The sequence below is a fragment of the Colias croceus genome, chromosome 24, assembly GCF_905220415.1.
Source record: "Colias croceus chromosome 24, ilColCroc2.1".
Taxonomy (NCBI): Eukaryota; Metazoa; Arthropoda; class Insecta; order Lepidoptera; family Pieridae; genus Colias; species Colias croceus.
Genome location: NC_059560.1, coordinates 1,837,164 through 1,861,658, shown reverse-complemented (window position 1 = coordinate 1,861,658; position 24,495 = coordinate 1,837,164). Strand labels below are relative to the sequence as shown.

Here is a 24,495-nt window from a genome sequence, read left to right as displayed (position 1 = left end):
TTATATCTACTTACGCTTTTTTCCAGCTTATATCTTTATTTATGACTCCGTTTTTTTTTTATTCAAGTAAATAATAAATAAAATATCGTCTAGACGTATTTCTTCCAAGCTTGTTACTGCAAAATCCTGATAAATTTATTTTTAATTCTCGTCAATCAGGAAAGTGTGAGTTCCATCAAAAACGAGTCAGCTGTTTACACATACAAGAAATATTAAACATACTCATACATTCTTGATGTTTACAAGCCTAGAGTTATTTCTGTAAATATTTTAGTTAAATACATTTTAATAATATGCGGATAAAGTTGAGAACAAAATTTGCAAAATATACAAAACAGAGCCTGTTTGTTACAAACGACTTGTAAGTTGTGGTAAGTGAAAATATTAAGTTCCGCTAAGTTATTATAATAATGTATGTAATATTTTGTTGTTGTAAATTAGAATGAGAATATAATTAATAACTCACGTTGCTTATAAGTTAGTAACTTGATTTTTAGTAGTAGATTATAGTTTGTTTTTTATGACATAGGTATCTTTTTTATTTTATGATTTAAATTTTTCATTCTAATAATGACAATTGGAAATCGATTGTCTCCAGAATTCCAAATTCACTTATGTATAGCATCTTTAATTCTTTACAGAATAATGATAATCTTTTGGAATTCTTAACAATTTAGGTGTATCAGAAGTCCTACATAAATCTCAAATGCTTTGTGAACCACTGCCCTATAGAAATTCAGGCTTAAGTTATCCAAGACCAATTACGTAAGACAGACATTACAATACATAAATTATGCAATGGTTTGCCATTGATGGTTTAAAGACTGAGTTTATTTAGAACTATATGCGTACTTATTTGATTATATTGTAATTTTAATTTTACAAAAACTATAAAGCGATTATCGATAACGTTTTCTCTACAACAGAAATGTGAAAATGTATCTTCTACTTTTACAATAAAACGATTGAACCAATTTTGACGAAATTGAGTGACATTTGCCACAATATACTACAACAATAGTCATTTTCTAGTTTAGAAATATTTTAATGTACCAGAAATGTCCAAACCCTCAGGCAGTATACTAAATAAAACATTAAAACCAATCAGACGTCAACGAAGAAATTGCGTTCAACCGTCTCACAAAAGTTTGAATAGTGGACAGAAATGAGCCATCGCTGAGACAATAGCAGGAAAAACAGTGGGGTAAAATTGGTCATAATGAGAACACCCCCACCCCTCCCCTTTGGGTCAAGCGGGAAATAAAATTTTAAATTGGTGCCGCGAAAAAGACAAAACGTGTAGACGGAGTGATAAGAGAGCGGGTACATTGGTGCTGTAATATTTTGAAGATTGTTATAATTTTCATAATTTTATTATTGTTAATTTGGATAGGCAAGAAGTTCTTTTAGATGACGATAGTTTGGACCCTGAATGTAAACTTAGAATTAAATTGATTAAGAAATTTAGCCAGTGATAACAAAAAGTCAAATACATGAATGTTTTCTTTCTTTCAAACACATTTTTTTCTTCATTTTTTCATTGGATGAAAAAACATTAAAATTAAATATTTTATATATGTACTATTATCGCACTCACTTATAAAAATAATATCGTTTTTTAATAAGTAATATAAACTTATAACACTTGACTTATGAAATGTGTTATTGTATCTCCCAGTTACAATAAGTAAGTGGTACATACAATAAAACATTTCATTCGAACAAACTCGTATAGGCACAGAATATAATATAATACTATGGTATAGACAACATTATGCTTCTGCCCCATACCCCAACTAATACATTAAATATTTTCGGTCAAAGGGAACATTATAGCTTATTACGCTGTTCTGCGATCCTAGGAACCAATATGGCCTTATTATCGAGTAGTTACCTATAGGTTCAAGTAGGTATATAATTAACATTCTTGGTGCGTAGATGGCTTGTAAATCGTCCCCGGTTCGCTTCTGGGACCAAATGATAGCGAAATGTATGTGGGGTATGGGCCAGAACATCTGCTTATTTGACTTGTCTATGGCTGAATTATGTGAATTGATTTTTCGATGATATTAATTGGAGACCTGATTTCGAAACTACGACCTTTTTAAAATAAAGTAGGTACTTACTGCCAAACATTCTAATTATATTACTATAATATAGTTAGGTTTACAAATTAAAACGTATTTTCTAGAAATATTTAATTCGAAATGCATTATTTATGTTGGGTCAATGTACAACCTCCCTAAGAACAACGTCTAGCTCAAGAAAAATTAAAATAATAACCATAAATTAAACATGAGCTCTATATTCTGAATTTTACTTAGTTATAATTTTAATGATTAAATATCCGCCATTTTGTAGCGCTATTTTATAATTTATATAAGTGAAGATAAATTAGGATAGCTTAATTTTTTTAGAATATTTATCAAAAAAACAATTTTAAAATAACTAAAATACTACATTATAGTTTATGTATTACACTACCAGACATATTTACTATTGTTTTTAATAAGAATCCAAATTCTACACTAATATCGAGATTTTCACATGACATTTTTACTTTTTACTTTTTACATGATCAAAGAAACGAAATAAAATTATAACAGAGAAATTAAAAGTACTGAGCATGCTAAGTATTCTCACAAAACGAATACGTCGAAAAATATAAAACTTTGCCAATAAAATAGACGACAAACAGAATCATAAAAAAGACGTTAAAACAATCAGTTTCATTTGCTACGTTTAGCGGGTTTTGTTCAAGTAAGCGCGGCTAGGGCTGTCACTCGTTAGTTTTAACATTCTCATTATTTTCTATAATAGGCAAGCTAAATAGTAATTACCAATGTCTGTTACGGAAGATTGAAAAAAGAACATTCAGTCGTATAGAATTGCAAACATTGTTTTAGTTAATAGTACCAAAGAAAGAAACGATACGATCGAAGCATAGCGAAGCGTCACGTGGCCTACTCAGAACATATTTCTATGCATATCTGTAGAGAACACAGCTGACAAATAATATTATGTAACAGCAAACGCTCAGCTGATGATTTTCGTCAAGAATTAAAAAGAAAAGCATTCTAATTATTTTTTACTGTTCTATCTTAATTTTCAGGAACTCTTTTTGTTATACGCTAAGTACCTACTGCGTGTAACGATGCGTTAATTACCTATATTTAAATTATTTATTTATTTCAAATTTTAATATATTATGTATGAGATCCGTAATTAGCAAATAGTTTTTAATAAAAAATACACTCTATTCCATTAGTCATTTAGAGTTTAGATAACTTATTCTTCGATAGTAATTAATCATGAAGGGGCAGCCCTATTCCCGTCCTACGAGTGGGTTATAAGGCCAGCGTATTTCTGTGACAGACAGACGAGACGTTTTGTATACATTATTCCATTTATTTCGCCTATTTTTAGGACAGATTGAAATTCGAAATTGTTTTGTTGCGTAATCTATTTTTGTGTTGTTTTGAAATGGATCTAAGTGCTTTTGGAATAGGGTTTATTAGACAGTAAATTTTGAATCAAAAGTAATGTATTGTTGTTGTATTACGAGAATATACTGGTAATAGGTTCACAAATCGATTAAACCGAGACATGTTATTTTTAGGAATTAAGGTAATTAAAAAGTAGAGTTAAAAGTTTTTTGATTCAGAATAATTTTTGTTGGAACGTCAACATGTATTGTTATTACGATCTATTTTTAACCGACTTCAAAAAAAAGGAGGAGTTTATATAGAACTCGAATACTATATATGCGTTAATAAAAATGTTGGAACAAATATAGATGGTAGTTATAACTATGCAGGATACCTAAATAATTGTTTTTAATTATCTGAAAACTCAGTTTAACTTAATAATATCTATATGAATTTTTTAAAACAAAATTGAAATACATTCATATGAAGGGTTAAACTTAATTTGAACCAGGTCACAGAGTAGACGAGTATGAATGTCAATTGTATAAGTTTTTAATTATTATTAATTGTTTTTTTTTAAGTTTGAATGCATGTTGTTAAATGTGAAATTGGTTGTATGCTAAACTATCTATTTGAAATTGTCTTGAAGGAGTAAAATTGTTTTGTAAGATCAAAATCATCGCCTTACTCCATGACGTGACGGTATCGTCATGACGCTTCCTTAAAATTTTACTCTCAACGCGCCGAAAGTTTCACTTCAAAATATTTCTCCTACACTAGAACTGATTACGTATTTAATTGCATCAAATATTATATCTTCAATTTATTCTTTTAATACATAAAAAATAAAATAAATAAATAAAATCTTCTGCTTTTTAAATAGTTTCAAAATTATGATAAACTAGATTTCCGCCCGCGGCTTCGCCCGCGTTTGCAAAGGAAAACCCGCATAGTTCCCGTTCCCGTGGGATTTCCGAGATAAAAACTATCCTATGTGTTAATCCAAGTTACCCTCTATATGTGTGCTAAATTTCAGTGTAATCGGTTCAGTAGTTTTTACGTGAAAGAGTAACAAACATCCATACATCCATACAAACTTTCGCATTTATATTATTAGTAGGATACATTACATTGGTATAATGGTTAAAGTATGAGTGTTACTATTGAAATGATTTAGGTTCGATTTTTGGGGGAGACTATTAAAAAGTTTTCATCTGGCAGGATGCAGACGTAAAGACAATCGATCAGAAACAGCTGTTTAATGCATCTGCCCCATACCACAACATTTTATAATTACAAGTATTTTGTGACATAAACAAACATAATATTTGGTATATTTACGATGTAATAGTTGGTAAAACTTTTCGTTACGTCATTCTTAAACTATACGAAATGTAGTTAATAAAAATATAGTAAAAATAATAAATATGTACGTAATCCCTTCTTAATATTATTAATGCGAAAGTAACTGTCTGTCTGTCTGTTACGCTTTCCCGCTTAGGTAAACCTCTCAACCGATTTTGATGAAATTTGGCACCGACAATCTTTAGACACTGAGAAAGGATAGGCTACCTTTTATCAAAACACCACGCGGGCAAAGCCGCGGGTGGAAGCTAGTTCAAAATAAAAACACGAATAATATAGACTTAAACAACTCTTATCCTAAAATTTTCTTTAGTAGTTTTCTACTTCCTAAACTACTAAATATAACCTACTTATAGTACAAGAAACAATATTGTAAATCGATAGCATTTAACGAAGATTCTTTAATTAGTAAATACATACAATCTTAAACCGAAATAAACAACAGAAGCACAGATAAATTAAAACACAAGGAACCAATAGCTAGCAACCTAAAATATTCGAGACGACCGCAAAATTCAATTTACACGTAGAGAAAAGCTTTCCTAGACGTGCAAAATGAAAACATGCTTCGGGAAAAAATGGGGGGAGCAGGAATTAAACTTGGGAGGGGTGGAAGACGCAAGATGATTAATTATGAGTCTGTGTGTGTGTGCCTGTGTGCTATCGGCTCTTATTAATTGCATTCTTTCGTTATTTTTATAAGGAGTTATAGTATGTGTGTAGACTTTGATTTGGCTGTTATTTGAATGGATAAGGATCTTTGTGATTTGAGAGTTTTGTGAATGTGTTTAGGACTTTATTTCATAGATTTTTTTAATAGATTAGAATCTCATCACTACATAGTATAAAACAAAGTCGCTTTCTCTGTCCCTATTTCCCTATGTCCCTTTGTATGCTTAAATCTTTAAAACTACGCAACGGATTTTGATGCGGTTTTTTTTTAATAGATAGAGTGATTCAAGAGGAAGGTTTTAGTACCTATATCATTTATTAGGTTTTAGACAAAGCGGGCGAAGCCGCGGGCGGTAAGCTAGTAGTTTAAAATCTGTTTGTGATTTGAGAAAGATTTGAAACCAGCGTAAATTTTATGAGTATGAAGATGATTTTTAATCTGTGTTGTGTTTGAAGAACGATCGTAAAGTAAAGCAGGCTCGATTTGAAAGCGTTGACTCAATTATATGCTAATTCATTTAGACTAGTACTTGCCCTTGGCTTTGTCTGTATTATAGTAAAGTTTTTGTACCTCTATATAGTGTGTGTTTTCGTATAAAAATAATATAGTATTTTTGTACTTTATATTTTATATTGTGTGATCTTCTTGTAAAGTTTTACCAATAATTGTTCAATTAGTAAGGCCTTATTCACATGCATCTGAGACAAATAGCTTCCCAAAACTTTTCTTAAACTTGTGATAATCTCTCTAGCTCTCATATATCATTATTATATTTTTATTTTTATAGTAGATAGGTATTAACAAATAAAAAAACTAAATAATTACTTCACACGTATTTGACGTGATTCATCCGCATTCCGGGTCCTAATTACTAACTTATGACCTTGCTTAATGAAATTAAATCACCATAAACACTAGAAAATGTATGCAATTGTACAATTATGTACGTTTTACTTGTTTGGGTGTGTACAATTAAGAATATTCATTCATTTATTCACAAATATAAACTACAAGCTTTCCGCCCGCGGCTTCGCCCGCGTTTTGAAAGAAAAACCCGCATAGTTCCCGTTCTCCCACTCTCCAGGATGAAACCTATCCTATGTGTTAATTCAAGTTACCCTCTATATGTGTGCAAAATTTCATTGAAATCGGTTAAGTAGTATATGCGTGAAAGAGTAACAAACACACACACACACACACACATTCTCACAAACTTTCATACATTTATAATATTAGTAATTACTAATTATAAACTACTAGCCAACACGCGTATAAAATCATTATACTGCAATGTAAGTATGTACCTCATTTGGTATTTAATAATAAATTGATAAGTAAAAATGTCATCAAAATCGGACCATCCTTTTCTACAATTCAAATTAGCTATTGTTTTCTTTTCTCGTCTACACAGTTTCTAACTCCATATTTAGTATTTTTTTTTTACTTACCTATAGATATACATATTAAACTACCTATAACTATAGATTTAAAATAACAACTACTCATGACAAAAACATCTATACATATATAATAAATCTGTAGAAGGGTCAATTCTGTACATTGAAAATATTGAAAAAATAACTAGCAGGGGGTGTTACTGGATCGATACCAAACCCAAATATGTGATTAAAAAAATTTTTGTCTGTCTGTCTGTCTGTCTGTCTGTCTGTCTGTCTGTCTGTCTGTCTGTATGTGAAGACATCACGTGAAAACTACCGGTTCGATTTCGATGAAACTTGGTATAATTATACCTTATTATCCTGGGCGTAAAATAGGATACTTTTTATCCTGGAAAAATACGTAGAAAAAAAATTAATCTCAATTTTTCAGTTATCCATAGACGTTGTTCTGTAGTAGGTACCGCGAACACACGTTGCGTATTATTATAGACCTAGCCGTATTTGGGTCCAATAGATATTTATAAGATGTCATTGTCCGAGTTACTCAAAATGGAGAAATAAACCATCCACGCAAAGACCGACATCCGCGCGGACGGAGTCGCGGGCGGAAGCTAGTTATTAATATTTTTACAATTGTATAAAAAATGAAACAGGAAAACGGATAAATAAAACGTACATATTATATGAAAAACCACATTCCAATCCATATAAACTATTGTTACGTAATATCTATGAGTTTCTTAAGTCTTTAGTGTTCTAGACATCTAGATTCTAGAATAAGTAAAACATTAATGTAATAATGTTTATTCACTCTTATACTAAAAGGTCGGAAAATTTAGGAAACCCAGATCTTAGTTTTTCACCAAACTTCAAACTTACCAACTGTGACAGTTTTAAGGATTACTAACTTAAGTACCTACCTACATTAAATTTTTGCCATACTTGAAAAATTTTACAAAATAGCACCTTTTTTGCTACATTTATCCGATTCTACCTACTCAATTTACTATTCCAATCTCTATCTCTAGGTATAGAAATTCAGCCGTATCTGTTTAGCAGTTTTTGTGTTACCTATAGGTAGAGAAACAACTTTACGTCATATTAGAACCACCTGTAAGATTAATTATACATTAGAATGAAAGTACAGGAAAATTCGAGCATCGTTTATATAATCTGTGGCTGAAATTTGACAGTTATCAACCTGATAACAATTCAATCAATATGTAGTATCTACTTATCTATTAATTACTATATACATAATATTATACAATAGACTTAAACCATCCAAACATACCATCCTGCAGTAATTGACGAATCCAATAAAAATCTCAATACATTTAATACTCAGAAGAAAGTATAACCAGACTGAAAATCGATAACCAATATCATACATACATAACGTTATCATAACTTCCTTGAATCAATATACCTAACCCGCAAACTATAATCACACCAAAAAAGTGCATATCCAATCTAATTAACTACACCAACAAAGAAGTTCTTTGTAGCATCTTACGTCCAAGAGGGAGCGAGATCGAGGAACCCCCTGCACCCCCGACCCACAACCCCCTAGGGTGGCTGTATACATTTTTTCTTTTCCTTTTCTTAAGACGAAAATTTGTTACGCTTTTTATACTAGCTGGGGGTGGTTTGGCGATCGATACCGCCTCCACCACCCCTGTATCAATTTTGTTTTTATATGCTTGTACATAATTAATTAGGGGTGCTGGTATTGATAAATGGGATCGGGTGGGATATGGGATTAATGGGTCACGGTTGTTATTTGGATTTACGTGTTTGGTGATAGGTACGTAAGCACCTTTTGAATCCCATTAATTTTTACGTTCGATGAACAAAATTTTGGAAAATTGTGTTTTTTGTGTTATAAAGGATAGACTAAGTAATTGTCTGTCAGATTTCAATTTTAAATCACTTATTGATGAAGAATTTGTGTGCATATTAATTCATGTCATAAGGGTGATTTCATTAAGAAAATTCCGATCCCATTTTTATCACAAAGATAATCATTCTGATTTCTGTGCACATTTCCTTTTCTTGCTTCTCAATCCTTATAAGTCGTACATACAATGGGTGGGATAAATTTAAGTTATGGTGGGATAACTAACATATTCATATTGGACATCACTAGTATACTTACGTTAATTAATTATAGGTAATTAATTATTATGTGTCTCGTCCCATTATCTTATTATTTTTAAGTTATTATATTTTTTCCTGACTCAAAGTCAGGATATAGGTACTTTTTATTAATATGTTACATGCATTATATTAGCATGTACCTATCATTTTTAAATTAAATTTCAGTCAGTAGGTAAGTACTTAATGAAAAATTTAAAGATCTTATACCTACCTACAAATAAATAAAAGTACCTAATTACTAATTATTATTAAAAATAAATTGTTTTTTTTCGTGAATACATTTTTGCCAATATAAAAACCAAGATATTATTTATTATATTCCAAATTCCCTTTATTATTTTAAAGAATATTTATAAAATAAAACGTTGACAAACTTAGTCCTTCATAGAACAGGAATGATGGATGGTGTTGGTACAACGAAATGGAAAATTTCTATCTTAAAATCTTCATTTACTTCACTTATTTTAGTGAAACTTTATTAGCTTGTAGGTAGCTGCTAGAATCAATAACTCAGTAGGGTATGGACTTCAATACAGGTAGTATTGAAGTCCATGTTAAAGAACGAATACGCAAAATATTTATTTAGGATTACTTCTATCGGTGTCCTAATAAGTTAATTCGGGCGTATAGACTATGTGCTATACCTAGACGTACGTGCTACCTATGTTTTAATATAAATTTATAAGATTATTTTTCTCCCTAAGCAATTTAACAATTTTGGTGTATTTAAACTAGGTACCTACTTTAGTTTGATTAGTATGCAATACATTGTAGATCATCATAAGAATTGTCTTTACTGTGCAAATTACACAGGCTATAAGTTATAAAAACTACATCGTGATTTAAACACCCTAACCTAAACCCTTAACCAAACATTATAACTGCACATACAAACATAATGAAAATAATTTACAACATTGCATTAGCGATAACAAATTTGTACTGCGTTTAAAATTTTATCTGACCTTCAAGCACGTTGTTTATAATTCATATCACGGAGATAACGACTTCAAAATGGCTTCCAAACTTTATCTATCATAGAAACAGTGTGGCCTAGACAAATTAATAGGAAGCGTTTTGACATTGTGCGCGACCTTGGCACGGCGGCCTGTGATTGGTGGAAACGGCAAGATGGCGGCCAGCGCCCGCGCAACCGATGTCATTGTTTCTACTAATTAGATGACCGGTTTGGTGTGTTTTTCAAACGGTTCGAATGTTAAGGCCGTGTACGCGGTCCGTGCGCTGTTTGGCTCAAATATGTGATTTTTCAAACCAGATTGTCCATCAACCACTTATCTTACAAACATATGAATTACTAATAATTTTAGGGAATTTTATTGTCTATATAGTTAGTTAAGAGTTTTTTTCAATTAATACAGTATTTGTGAATACCATCAAGATAACTGAGCCGATGATTACTTGATTTCACTTTTAGTGTCAATTTCGAAGCTAAAAATATCTGAAATTGCTGACAGATCTAACACACATTTTTTTTTAACTAACTGCAAAAATCCTTATTAAAATAGTTAGTTAAAAGATTTTTTTAATTTGGACTCCTAACTTACGAAATTAAAATCCGAACAATGTGAATTTTTTTAGAAATTATACTCGACAAAATGATTATTTTCACCAAGATATTTGACTTAGTTGAATATAATTTATACATATTGCAATAAAAGAACGTATTACTTATAAGACAAAATTTAAAAAATCAACTAAGGTACCTCTATTATTTTTCTACAATTTTTTTTAAAGTACTATAAAACACTGCGCGCGACCCGATTAAAATCAGTCGGCAGCGAGCCTTCCCAGAGAGAGGACATGTTGCTCGGCGCTCTCCTGTGGACCTATGCTGTTCATAGTAAAAGGATAGCGCAAGCCGCGATCTATCGTAATAGATCGCGGAGATTTTGACTTGCGTTAAATTGAATAAGCGCTCTTAATTTATTTCGCTCGTATTTATTTGCATCGACGCCATGATTGCTATGTCCTTTTTTAGTTAAAAATATATTTTATTTATCGAGGAAGTTGTTTCTTTGTCTCCGTTCAGATGTGATTAATTATCTTTTATAATGGTTGTTATTTATTAGGCTTGATAGTTTTATGCTTTGTTTTGGATAATAATCTTTTAAAAGTAAGTATTATTAAATATGTTGAGTCGCCATTTTTCCTTTGTTGGCGTGGTAGTTGGTGAGCAAAAGAACACAAGTAGGTAGGGTGGGTTCGATTCTTAGAAATGCTGAAAAAATATGATGGCTAAACTTTATGTTTGTCTATTGTTTTAAGGTCGTTCCCTGAGCGAGTGACCTTGAGCATTCACACTTCTTTCCCGAACCACAGCTATCCGCCGCTTCTACAATACTTCGCAAATAATTCTTGCGCCACCTAACGCGCATCCGCGTGAACTGTTTCAAATACAAGTAAAATTCACAGAGCTCAGAAGTAACAGACATGGCATTTAAAATATTTTTTATAGAAAAACATTATAATGGTGCTAACACATAATTTTGGTCTTTACCAATTCAGAGTTAAATTATAGTCATATGGATGAATTTTATATTAAATTTTTAAAATGAATCAAAATTGATGGTACTCTGTAATGATCATCATTCGGTGATATTTTTATATTTCTTTTAAACTAGATAATCCCATTCAAATGTTATCCAAAAACTGTCGCCAAATGGTTTCTAGTTGAAATAACTTTTTGTCATTGGTGTCATTTTCATGGTTTTTGGGGTACCTATTAACCAATATGAGGTCAAAATTAAAATTCAAGATTGCGCCGACGATAATTTACACCTTTTTGTCATGGGTGTCATTTTCATGGTTTTTGGGATAGGTTTTAACCAATATGAGGTCAAAATTAAAATTCAAGATGGCGCCGACGAAAATTTTACATCTTTTTGTCATGGGTGTCATTTTCATGGTTTTTGGGGTAGCTATTAACCAATATGAGGTCAAAATTAAAATGTAAGATAGCGGCGATGAAAATTTTACATCTTTTCGTCATGGGTGTCATTTTCCTGGTTTTTGGGGTACCTATTAACCAATATGAGGTCAAAATTAAAATTCAAGATGGCGCCGACGAAAATTTTACATCCTTTTGTCATGGGTGTCATTTTCATGGTTTTGGGGGTAGGTATAAACCAATATGAGGTCAAAATTAAAATTCAAGATGGCGCCGACGAAAATTTTACATCTTTTTGTCATGGGTGTCATTTTCATGGTTTTTGGGGTAGCTATTAACCAATATGAGGTCAAAATTAAAATGTAAGATAGCGGCGATGAAAATTTTACATCTTTTCGTCATGGGTGTCATTTTCATGGTTTTTGGGGTACCTATTAACCAATATGAGGTCAAAATTAAAATTCAAGATGGCGCCGACGAAAATTTTACATCCTTTTGTCATGGGTGTCATTTTCATGGTTTTGGGGGTAGGTATAAACCAATATGAGGTCAAAATTAAAATTCAACATGGTGCCGAAGAAAATTTTACATCTTTTTGTCATGGGTGTCATTTTCATGGTTTTTGGGGTAGCTATTAACCAATATGAGGTCAAAATTAAAATGTAAGATAGCGGCGATGAAAATTTTACATCTTTTCGTCATGGGTGTCATTTTCATAGTTTTTGGGGTACCTATTAACCAATATGAGGTCAAAATTAAAATTCAAGATGGCGCCGACGAAAATTTTACATCTTTTTGTCATGGGTGTCATTTTCATGGTTTTTGGGGTAGCTATTTACCAATATGAGGTCAAAATTAAAATGTAAGATAGCGCCGATGAAAATTTTACATCTTTTCGTCATGGGTGTCATTTTCAAGAATTCGACTATATAGCTTGTATTTGTTATTTTGTTTTAGCTTACTTTAAAGGAGAAAATTTCACTTCAAAGGCCTTGTTTTATGTATCAAAAACAAGATCTATCACGAAAGCGAATTTTGTGATATTATTTGAGCCACGGCGTAAATACTCAAATTTGCTATCTAGTCGAATCCTATATATTACGGGAGAAATCAATTTAAAAGAGCATTGATTATTGAAATACATATTTAGAAATGTAATGTAAAACGAAACTCTGTGTCAATATTCCGACAGATATTCGCTTTTTCACTGTATTCGCTCAACTTTGTTAATTGTTTAAAAAAGAGTTCATCTAATATACTAAAACGAAGAGAATAAAATAAAAAAGAGCGCGTGAGCCGAGAACACATGTCAGAAGTGAAACTTCTTTGGTAAGATTTATAGATACGAAAATCGCCGCCTTTCTACATGACGTGACGGTATTACCATGACGCGACCTCGTAATTTGACTCTCAACGCGCCTATAGAACTTTCACTTCAAAAAGCTACACCTAAACTATAGAATTTGAATTCTGTTCGATTAATATGTAAACGATTGTAAGAAAAATCACATAAATGACATCCATTTCGAAAAAATATCAAAATTTTGTCAGCGCCTTGTAGTATTTTAGATTTGACCTCATATAAGCTACCACAAAAACAATGAAAATGACACCCATAGCAAAAAGATGTAAAATTTTCGTCGTTGGATTTTATTTTTGACCTCATATTGGTTAATAACTTAATAGCTAACCCAAAAACCATGAAAATGACACCCATGACAAAAATATGTAAAATTTTCATCGGCGCCATCTTGAATTTTAGTTTTGACCTCATATTGGTTTATACCTACCCCGAAAACCATGAAAATGACACCCATGACAAAAAGATGTAAAATTTTCGTCGGCGCCATCTTGAATTTTAATTTTGACCTCATATTGGTTAATAGGTACCCCAAAAACCATGAAAATGACACCCATGACAAAAAGATGTAAAATTTTTCTCGGCGCCATCTTGGATTTTAGTTTTGACCTCATATTGGTTAATAGGTTCCCCAAAAACCATGAAAATGACACCCATGACAAAAATATGTAAAATTTTCGTCGGCGCCATCTTGAATTTTAGTTTTGACCTCATATTGGTTTATACCTACCCCAAAAACCATGAAAATGACACCCATGACAAAGAGATGTAAAATTATCGTCGGCGCCATCTTGAATTTTAATGTTGACCTCATATTGGTTAATAGGTACACCAAAAACCATGGAAATAACACCCATGACAAAAAGATGCAAAATTTTTCTCGGCGCCATCTTGGATTTTAGTTTTGACCTCATATTGGGTAATTTAGCTACCGCAAAAACCATGAAAATGACACCCATGACAAAAAGTAGTATACATACTTAAAACTTCAAATGTTGTTTGTCTAATCCTAATACTTATTCACTAAAAACTTAAAAAGTAAAATGTGATTTATTGCATAAATTAATAAATTTATAATAATTTTTATAAAATATTTTCGATTATTAAAAAAATTATATTTATAAAGCATTTGAATGTTTTAAAAACTAAATATCATAATTATATAAAAAAAATGTTGTGTGGTTTTATGAAACCACGGTAAAAGTGAAACTTTTTTCACACTATAGACATTTAACTAAAAATTATCGTATTTGTACGATAATTATCGTAAATATCGTGCGTCACGCGACATGCGCTACACAGACCAAAAAGTTTAATATATTATACTAAAGCTCATTGACCAGTTATTATATTATTGATGATTTCTAAAATCTCACTATAAATTAATAGTAGTAGCGTCTATTCCTCGCTCATTGTTTGATATTCGTACTATTCGAATAAACATGGGTCACGTGATTGTCATGTGACGCTCACGGCGACAAACGACACAAGCTTCACCCTTGAGACCTAGCGGCCGACTGAACCTCCCATACAAGCGCAAGAGATATAGTTGCGAATACGCCCAAAATTTTGAATAAAATGTTTATAAAATCTAGTATAGGTCTTATCAAAAAAAAATTTTTACCATAATTTTCGTAATGAAATTGCCTATCCAATAGTGTAAATACCAAATCAAAAGAATCATTAGTTTAAGAGGAGATACACGGTAAACATAATTATTTCTAATTTCTGGGATTTCTTTGGGAGGAGATTAATTAAACTTTAAGTCAATAAAATAACAAAATACTTTTACCATTTTTGAGCCAAGAATATGTAGAAATTTAATGTATTTTTATTTAGTTGATATATCTTTTGGATAAGAAGGAGATAGCTCCAGAAAACAGTACAAAAAACGGCTAGAGCTGGGTTTTACTCTATTCCGCGCCTTAAGTATCTTTGATATGAGCAGTTTTATTCCCAATTCAATAATATTGTTGTATGGAATATCCAAGAATTATTTAAAAATATTGCTTCTTATATTCTTTATATACCTAGGTCATACAGATGTTAAACTAATCATTATATTATAGCATTAGATACGTAACAATATCCTTTTTATATTTACTTGATATTGTAGTTAACCTCGTGTCAAAAAATTAAGTCTAAAAAAGACCTTTATTCCCTAGGACTGGAAATTTTTTTCTACTAAAATATTGGCAAAATCAACTTGACTAGAAAAAATGTAGGTAAGAGAAGGACCTAAAACCTTTTAAAGTACTAATTTTGAATAATCGCCTAAGAAATCTTTCTAGATATAGGTACGAACAAATTGTAAAAACTTAGTCACAAAGCTAATAACTTAGATAAGAAGAAATGATGGAACCTCCCATCTTGCGACTAAGTTTTCGTAATTTGTTAGTTGATTTTACTTACTTAGATTTTTTATTTAATAACTTAAAAGTAAAAGTCATATTAAATACGATAAAATAACGTGACTTTGTCTACGTTTTATTTGAGTGTTGTGTGATGTGTCTAGAATTTATTACTTTCGAGTAGCCAGCCCTGTTTGTGATGAGATTTGATGTGAATACATCAAATAGGGCTGGCTACTACTGACATCTTTTCAAAGTTTAACAAAACTGAGTCTAGCCGTTTCGTATATTCCTCGACACATTTTGCATAATTTAAAACTGTGATGATATTTTCTTCTCTTTCTAACAGGTAGGACATAATAGGTAGGTCAGTCGCTCGGCGCCAGCCGTGTGAGCTGTACGTGTTGTTTACGCGCAGGCGCTTAACGTCGTTACTCGTTTAAAATGTCTGACAATGCGTGTGCGATCGATCCATGCGGCGGTGTTTTTAACGAAGAATCGGGTGGCGAACTATTTGGTTTACACCCTATGTCTGCGGTTATGTCCTCTGATGAATCAATACATCGTAAACGGGTGAGAGATTATAGTGATTTAGACAATGATGATTTTATTGAGGTAAATAGAAAATCGAAGCGGTTAATTAAGAAGCAGTCGAAAAGAAATGCAGTAAACGACAATCAGGCAACGAACAATAGTTCGATTCATTCTCAAAGTTCGGATATAATATATGAGGTTACTTTGACGTCAAAAGATCAACTTCCTAAACAAATCGCTTTCGCAAAATTGTTAAGGGACTTGAACATTAAGAATATTGTAAGAATTAAATTTAAAAGTAATTATAAAGTATCGATTGCTTTTGGAGATAAAGAGAATGCTGACTTCTTAATACAATGCGAAGAGTTAATTAAAAGAGATTGGAGATGTTATAGAACTGATGAGCTGAAATTTTGTTATGGTATAGTGAGGCAAATAGATTTAGACACGAGTATAGAAGAGTTACAAAAGATTTTTGTATGTGAGAGTGAGATAGCCTCTTTGCGGCGTTTACGTCGTCAAAATAGTGAAGGGATATGGGTTGACAGTGAAACTATTCGCATTTGTTTTAAGAGTACCGCTATACCGCCTTATGTTTCTGCATACGGTTGTCGTTTTATAGTGGAACCATATACATTCCCAGTCTCGCAGTGTGCGAATTGCTGGCGCTTTAGTCATTTGAAAAAATTCTGTCCACATAAAAAAAGTGTGTGCCCTAAGTGTGGTCTTAACCACGAGAATTGTGACACAAAATTTTTCAAATGTGTAAATTGTGGCGGTCCACATATGGCGATTGAAAGAAGTAAATGTCCGGAATTTAAAAAAGAAAAAGAGTTAAGATGTATAATGAGCGCGGAGAACTGTTCATATAAAAAAGCATTGATGTTGTATACAGAGAAGATGAAAACAGAATCTTTAGGAAGTCAGAATACAATAGTGGAGAATACAAGTATAAGTATACCGAATGATATGGGTGTCGATAGGAATGTTGGAACTTACAGTGGAGCGGTATTAAACCAGAATAAAAAACATATAGATAAGGGATACACAAACGATCAATTTTTAAATAAGGAGTCGGAGAACATTTCAGTGAAAGAGGGACAAGAAGTTAGAAAAAAAGTGAAAAATAAACCCAAGAAAAACCGTGATGATAGAGAGGTAACTGTAGATCAGGAAATAAGTGAGTGTAATAGAGAAGATGATGAACCCAGAGAGAAGCATAACTTTAGTTTTATTAGGTTACTTAATAGATTAAGAGACATTATTTTATCAAGAAAAATGCTGAGCGAGAAATTCACGGACGTGTTAAGCGTAATGTTTGAGGAGTGCTACCCATTGGTAGCGGATTTATTTAGAAGGGGAGAATTCTTCTCTAATCTTCTATCTATTTTCGGTCATGGATAGCGTTCCTGTTAAGCAGCGCTTCATTAACATAGTCCAGTGGAATTCGCAAAGCATCAAACCAAAATTGCTAGAGTTAGAATGTTTGTTAATACAGAATAAGATACATATAGCCATCTTAAGCGAGACTTGGTTGAATGAGGAAATAAATATAAATATGACTAATTATAATATGCATAGAAAGGATAGAATTGATTCATACGGGGGGGTAGCAATTTTAATTCACAAATCAATCATAACTGAAGTAAATCATGTTAACATTAATAATCCTGGAATAGAAGCAGTAGCCGTAAAAGTACTAAATTGTAAATTTATTAAAAATATAGTTTCCATTTATTGTCCGTCATCAGTTAGAACAACTCAATCAGATTGGGATGAACTTTTTTCTTTGTATAGATATAAAACCATAATAGCCGGAGACTTTAACGCGCATCATACAAATTGGTCTTCTAAAAGTGATGTTAGGGGTACTCAGGTGTTAGACGCTTCACTAGATAATGACTTTATTGCTATGAATACAGGAACCGCAACTAGAGTTAAATTGGTTAATAACCTTGTACAAGAGACTTCTCCGGATATTACATTTGTTACGTCTGACGTTATTGCAAATTTTACATGGGGTGTAATGAATGAAAATCTCGGTAGTGACCACATGATAATTAAAGTTTCTGTAAATTTTGAGGATGTTAGCCACTTTGTCAAAAAGAGAAATTTTAAAAAAGCTAATTGGGCAGATTTTTCTAGGACTCTTGAACTCTCGTTACTAGAATATAGTATAGAATTTGAAAGTATTCAAGCTGCTTACGATAGATTTGTTGAAATGATCAATGAAGCTGCTGACAAACATATTCCATTTGTAAAAGTAAGCATTGACCCAGAGAATAAATTCAAGCCTAAGTCATACTGGAACCCATCTCTGTCTCATTTAGTTGCCCAACGTAGATTAGCTCTAGGCATATTTCGACGAAATCCGACTCCACATAATCTTACAATATTGGAAAGTAAAAATGAATTATTTAAATCTGAATTAAGAAAAGCTAGGTCTATTGATTGGCAGAAATTTTGCGATTCTATTAACGAAAGTACTACGTTATCAGATATGTGGCATAAAATTAAATGGATCAAAGGTAGTCGGAATTCCCGATTTAGGGCTCCGACTCGTGATTTACAAGAATTATTATGTAAATTAGCTCCTGATTTTGTCAAAGCACGTAAGCCAGAATTATCATCGGTAAATAATTTACTTGATTCATCTTTCAGTTTAGAAGAGTTAGAGGTGTGCCTCAAAAAGAAAGACACATGTCCAGGAAATGATAGTATTACTTATTCTATGATATTTAATCTTCCGAAAATAGGTAAACGCCATTTGCTTAAAATTTTTAACGATATATTCGATACTGGCTATATTCCTAAACAATGGAGGGATATAAAAATTGTACCTATACCTAAGTTAAATTCAAATTTAAGTAGTGAAGTCAAATTGAGGCCTATTTCCTTAATATCGTGTATATGTAAGATATTTCATAATATGATTGGTAAAAGATTAGAATGGTATGTGGAAAGAAATGGTATTTTGTCTGTTCATACTACAGGGTTTAGAAAATCACGTTCTTGTCTAGACTCAGTAGCTTGCCTTGTCTCGTCAATTCAGATTGGCCTTACTAAAAATATACCGACGTTGGCTTGTTTCATTGATGTAGAAGGGGCGTATAACAATGTTCTTACTGAAGCCGTAGTTAAAAAATTAGACCTTTTGAATGTGGGTTATAAAATGTGCAATTATTTTTGGGAGTTTTTAATTGAGAGACATCTTATAATTAATAATTCTGATTCCTGTAATGATGATAGTAATAGTAGTAGTAGAAGTAATCTTTTGGTTAGGTGGGCGTCTAACGGTTTGTGCCAAGGCGATCCAATATCTCCTCTTCTTTTTAATTTGGTTACTGCTGAGATTAGTAAAACCATTAGTGTAGGAATAGGTCAGTACGCTGACGATTTTGTAATATATTCGAGTAATCCCGTTATTAATAATAGCGTTCAGGATATTCAAAATGCATTAAATACTTTAGTATCTTTACTTTATGATATAGGTTTACAGGTATCGGTAGATAAAACTAATTTTTGTCTATTTAGCAGGGGACGAAGACAACATAATATAACTCTTAAAATCAATAATTTAGATTTAAAATATAATGAAAATATTAGATATTTGGGTGTTTGGTTGGATCGCTCTTTACGTTGGGGTAGGCACATAAATGAAGTCTGCGGAAAAACTCAAAAATTCATCAATATTTTGAAAGTCTTAGCTGGTAGCGGATGGGGAGCTCATCCTAAGCACTTAAGAAGGCTATATATAAGTATCATTAGGAGTAGAATTGATTTTGGCAGCTTTCTATACGACAACAGTGCACAATGTCATGTTTCTAAACTTGATAAAATACAAAATCAAGCGTTAAGAATAATTGGTGGCTTTATTAAATCCACGCCAGTGCACGTAATGGAGAGTGAAATTTGTATACCTCCGCTAGCTATACGTCGCAAATATTTAGCTTACAAATATTGTCTTAAAGCCAAATCTTTTTGTAATAATCCCGCTACTATTCTTTTGGACAAGCTCGGTGCTCTTTGTACGAATAATTATTGGTCTAGAAAAAAGCAGCCACTGTTGGCGTCAACTTACATAGAAATTAAAGATGAGAGGCTTTTTACCTCTCACACTTTAGAATTGTTTCGGTTTAAAAATTGGGTCCCTGGTGCAAATATTAAAGAATATATATGTGATTACTTGGATTGTATACGGGATTCAAAAAAAAATTATAATTTGTTGGTTTTAAAAAATGAAGTTGTTCGTGAAATTGATATTAAGTATAGTCATTGTTTTAAAATATTTACGGATGGATCAAAGGGCACCGGGCTGCCCTCTGGTTGTGCTTATATCGATGTTACTTCTAAAGTAGGAGATTGTTATAAAAATTCGTCGCCTGTTTGTATTATGACTCTGGAGTTGTTTGCTATATCAGCTGCTTTATCCAATATTTTATATAATTATAAGGCACAAGATAGTGTTGTAATACTAAGTGATAGCAAAAGCGGTATACAACATTTATTACATTGTTTGAATGGGACTTTTAGAGGCTATCCTATTGCATACGTTATTATAAGCAAGTTTATTAAGGCAATTGAGAATAGTATAAATGTAAAACTACAGTGGATACCTTCCCATATTGGCTTAGCAGGGAATGAGGAGGCTGATCGTTTGGCAAAAGCAGCAATCAGTGACGGTTCGGAGATTTATATTCTTCCGAATTACTCTGAACTCTTACCTAAATTTAAATTTTTATGTTTGGAGCAGTGGCGCGAGTACTTTGATCTCCGCTCAAAAACAAAGGGTATTTGGTACAAAATTATTCAAAGTCAGCCTCATCGTTCACCTTGGTTTGTTGGTAATATACCGCGCAATATTGTTGTGTTGGCACATAGGTTGCGTTCCGGTCACATGCCATTAGGAGCTTTTGCACACATGATGGGCAAAATAGAGTCCCCTTTGTGTTTAATTTGTGGAAAGACCGAGGACGTGCATCATGTGCTTGTGGAGTGTGTCCGGAACGAGACGAAGCGGGTGGAAGTCTTGCAAAAGTTGGATGCTTCGCGGGCCAATATGGGAATTTTCTGTGGTTCTTTATCCAACCCTTCCTCGGAGGAGGCAGGGTTGGTGTATGGCATGGTGGGAGATTTTCTTGCAACTTATAGCGCTAGCTCCTAGGAGTTCTCATTGTTTTATTTAGAAATGTTAATTGTTATGTGTCTAGTTTGTAAGTTGTTTGTTGCAATGGGGCTGCCATGAACATTTGTTCAAAAGCCCAGAAATATATGATTAAAAAAAAAAAAAAAAAATAGGTAGGTAATTCATATTCAATTATCACTCATTAAAAAACATTTTTTTTCCTAATAATCCGTTCCAAATAGGGTATCGTAAAAATATAATTATCAAGAGTTTACCTACATCAATGAATACGTTTTGAGTTTGAGTTTGAGTTGTATTTTTGTGTTTCAATCCGCACAGATAATTTAAGGCTGTATGCGCAGGTTTCTGGGGTCAGAGATCAAGCTTTCGCCGACTCCATCTGTATTTGTTTTAGAAATTTTATAATATACCAGTGCCTCGATGCTTTTCTAATATTTACTTTCAAACCTGTTTGTTATAATAATTGATGTAGATAAAAGTAAAAAAAAATGGTTGTCTGTAAAGTCGGTTTACTGACGATAGTTGAACGTGACAACGTCCGATTGTGCTTCTTGGTCGCTCGTTCCGCGCTCTCGCTCGCACTTCAAGCCTTACATGGAACGCCTCAGATGAGTCAGAGCGAGGTAACGCCGCATGAGTCATGTTTTTTCGTGCGTGCAGCCGGCTTTATCGAATTATAAGACGTTGTCACGTCAAAATCTAGATTACAGATAACAGAACGGGGTTAGATTCGAGACGTAGGTACCTATAGTGGAATAATTATTATTGTAAAAACAATCAATAAAATTTAGAAATTATTAGCTAGCTAAGATAAGAATTTATTAGCCACGTAATAATGTAGATTATTTTTCCGACCCAAATATCGACCAATAGAATTGCACCATTCGACGTCTGGTGGTACAACCTACATGGTATTATACTGATAATTTTTTGAAAATTTTCTCTGGTCGTTGACGTCAAACTGACAGGTTGAATTCAATTGTGAAATTATTGGCCGACATTTGGGACGGAAAAATAATCCCCCGAATACCACACGAGCTTCAAAATTATCTGGCATTTCCCTCAAGGTTCCCTGCAAACAAATAAAGTCGTCAAGTTTTTCAGGAAAAATCACTCGCGCTTTGCGCTCGTGATTTTTTAGCCTTGACTAAAAACTTGACTCCTTCATTTGTTTGAAACGAACCTATCGGAAAATACCCGATAATTTTGAAGCTCTTTTGGTATTATAAATGATAATCATATCATCAATAAACTACATTCTTGTAAATAAATATAATTTGAATTTTAAAAAAATATATCAGCCCAAACTACACGTCCATGAAAGAAGTCGACAATTTCTATAAACAATAACCATAAACAATTTCAATACTGTTCGTACGTATCCGGGCTGTGTACATTACCGAATCCTGCCCGGGTTAACCGGGTCACATTATCCGTGCTTACCGCCCGCCCCGGGTGATAATACCTTTATGTTTGTCTTGGATACGGATATCTTTATTTAAGCAAAATTGAGATCAATTATCTATACTAATATCTATTATTATGAGGAAAGGTTTGTACTTTGTAATTATGTATGTAAGTATGTGTGAAGTATGTATGTATGGTTTTCACGCATAAGCTACTGGACCGATTTTGATGAAATTTGGCACAGACAATCTTTAGACCCTGAGAAAGAACATAGGGTACCTTTTATTGCGAAATATGTACCACGGGCGAAGCCGGGGCGGACCGCTAGTTTATTATTTAAGGGAATGTGAATACGTTAATTGATAAAGGTACGAGTTAAAAGAATCCAATGACTATTAAAAAAATAATTCTTACATTATTTTCGATAAATTGTATTATTATAATATAAACTGTAGTTTTTTTCATAACAGAAATCGTACTAATATTATAAATGCGAAAATTTGTGAGGATGGATGTTTGTTATTCTTTCACGTAAAAACTACTGAACCGATTACAATGAAATTAGGAATGTTAATAGCTGAAGATCCAGAATAAAACATAGGCTACTTTGTATCCCGGAAATCCCACAGGAACGGGAACTATGCGGATTTGTCTTTGATAACGCGGGAGAAGCCGCGGGCGGAAAGCTGGTATCTTATAAACGATAGTATGTAAGCGCCTATAGTTAGATGATAAGATCATCTAACTATAGGAGCTTATATACCTAGTAAGTAAAGATAAACAGTTCTACAAAAAGTCTAAAAAACAAGACAATAAAAGCCCACTTATGTTTATACAAATCCTTTAAATGTAACACCAGTACAATGCTACGCGAAATGAATTCATCGCATTGCCAAAACACAAGACGGTGAATTTGTACCCGGGATTAACCCGGCGGTTGTTTAACACGGGCAAAATGTACCCGGGTAACTTGCTAGGGATGTGCCTAACGATATATCGATATGTGTTTTGAATACACTTCTATAGTATGTTGTTTACATTGCATGGGGTACTGCAGTAAAATTGTTTATTTGCTGTCAAATGTTCATAATTATAAAGTAGACTTTGTAATAATTAACATTTGACTATTATAGCCTGTTATGCAAGTGCATGTATACTAACACATATTATGAAATCGTTTATTTGTTTGTTACATTGTATGAACACAAACGAATCTAATTAATGTTCGTATGGAGAGGGTAAATTTCTTAGGTCATTTAAAACTACTGTATCGGTTTTATTGACTTTTTAGTGGAAGGTAGATCATGTACCTATTGTGTAAGTTAAATTTTAACAAAACAAATATAGAAGCAGAGTCAGGTAAGTTAACTTAAACGATATATTTCTCATAAAGGAAAAATAAAATTAAAAGGGGGAAAAATATTAAATTTATTTTAAGGAAAAATATTAAATTTATTTTATGATATCATTCGATTTTTTTATTTATAATACCTTCTTATAGGATTTAAAATTATGATGACTTCAACAAGGTGGAGATATTATATCGTGTTTAAAATTGTGCAACATAGTTTAGTTTGATAGATTGATGACGCAAATTACATAGTTGTAAATCATTTATTGCTTATTAATTATGATATGCTTACGCTTGGTAACTATTTGTTTAATATTATAAGAAAGATTACATAATCCTATAAGAAATCGGTATCATCGTGTCAAGTAAAATAGGTTTTATTTTTCGCTTCGTAAATGCAAGTGCAATTCCT

At 32.4% G+C, this 24,495-nt stretch overlaps 2 protein-coding genes across 2 annotated transcripts in view; one reads left to right on the top strand and one right to left on the bottom strand.

Annotated features, from left to right (window-relative positions):
* The window catches only part of LOC123702617 (mushroom body large-type Kenyon cell-specific protein 1), a 193,124-nt gene that overhangs the window by 137,122 nt on the left and 31,507 nt on the right, over positions 1-24,495 (bottom strand). The window lies entirely within an intron of this gene.
* Positions 16,090-17,583, top strand: LOC123702616. The gene has a single exon (XM_045650376.1). It carries the CDS (start codon positions 16,090-16,092, stop codon positions 17,581-17,583), a length of 1,494 nt encoding a protein of 497 aa, XP_045506332.1.

What these genes read in the sequence shown, in the direction of transcription:
- LOC123702616 (XM_045650376.1), top strand. Translation starts at nt 16,090, where the DNA reads ATGTCTGACAATGCGTGTGCGATCGATCCATGCGGCGGTGTTTTTAAC.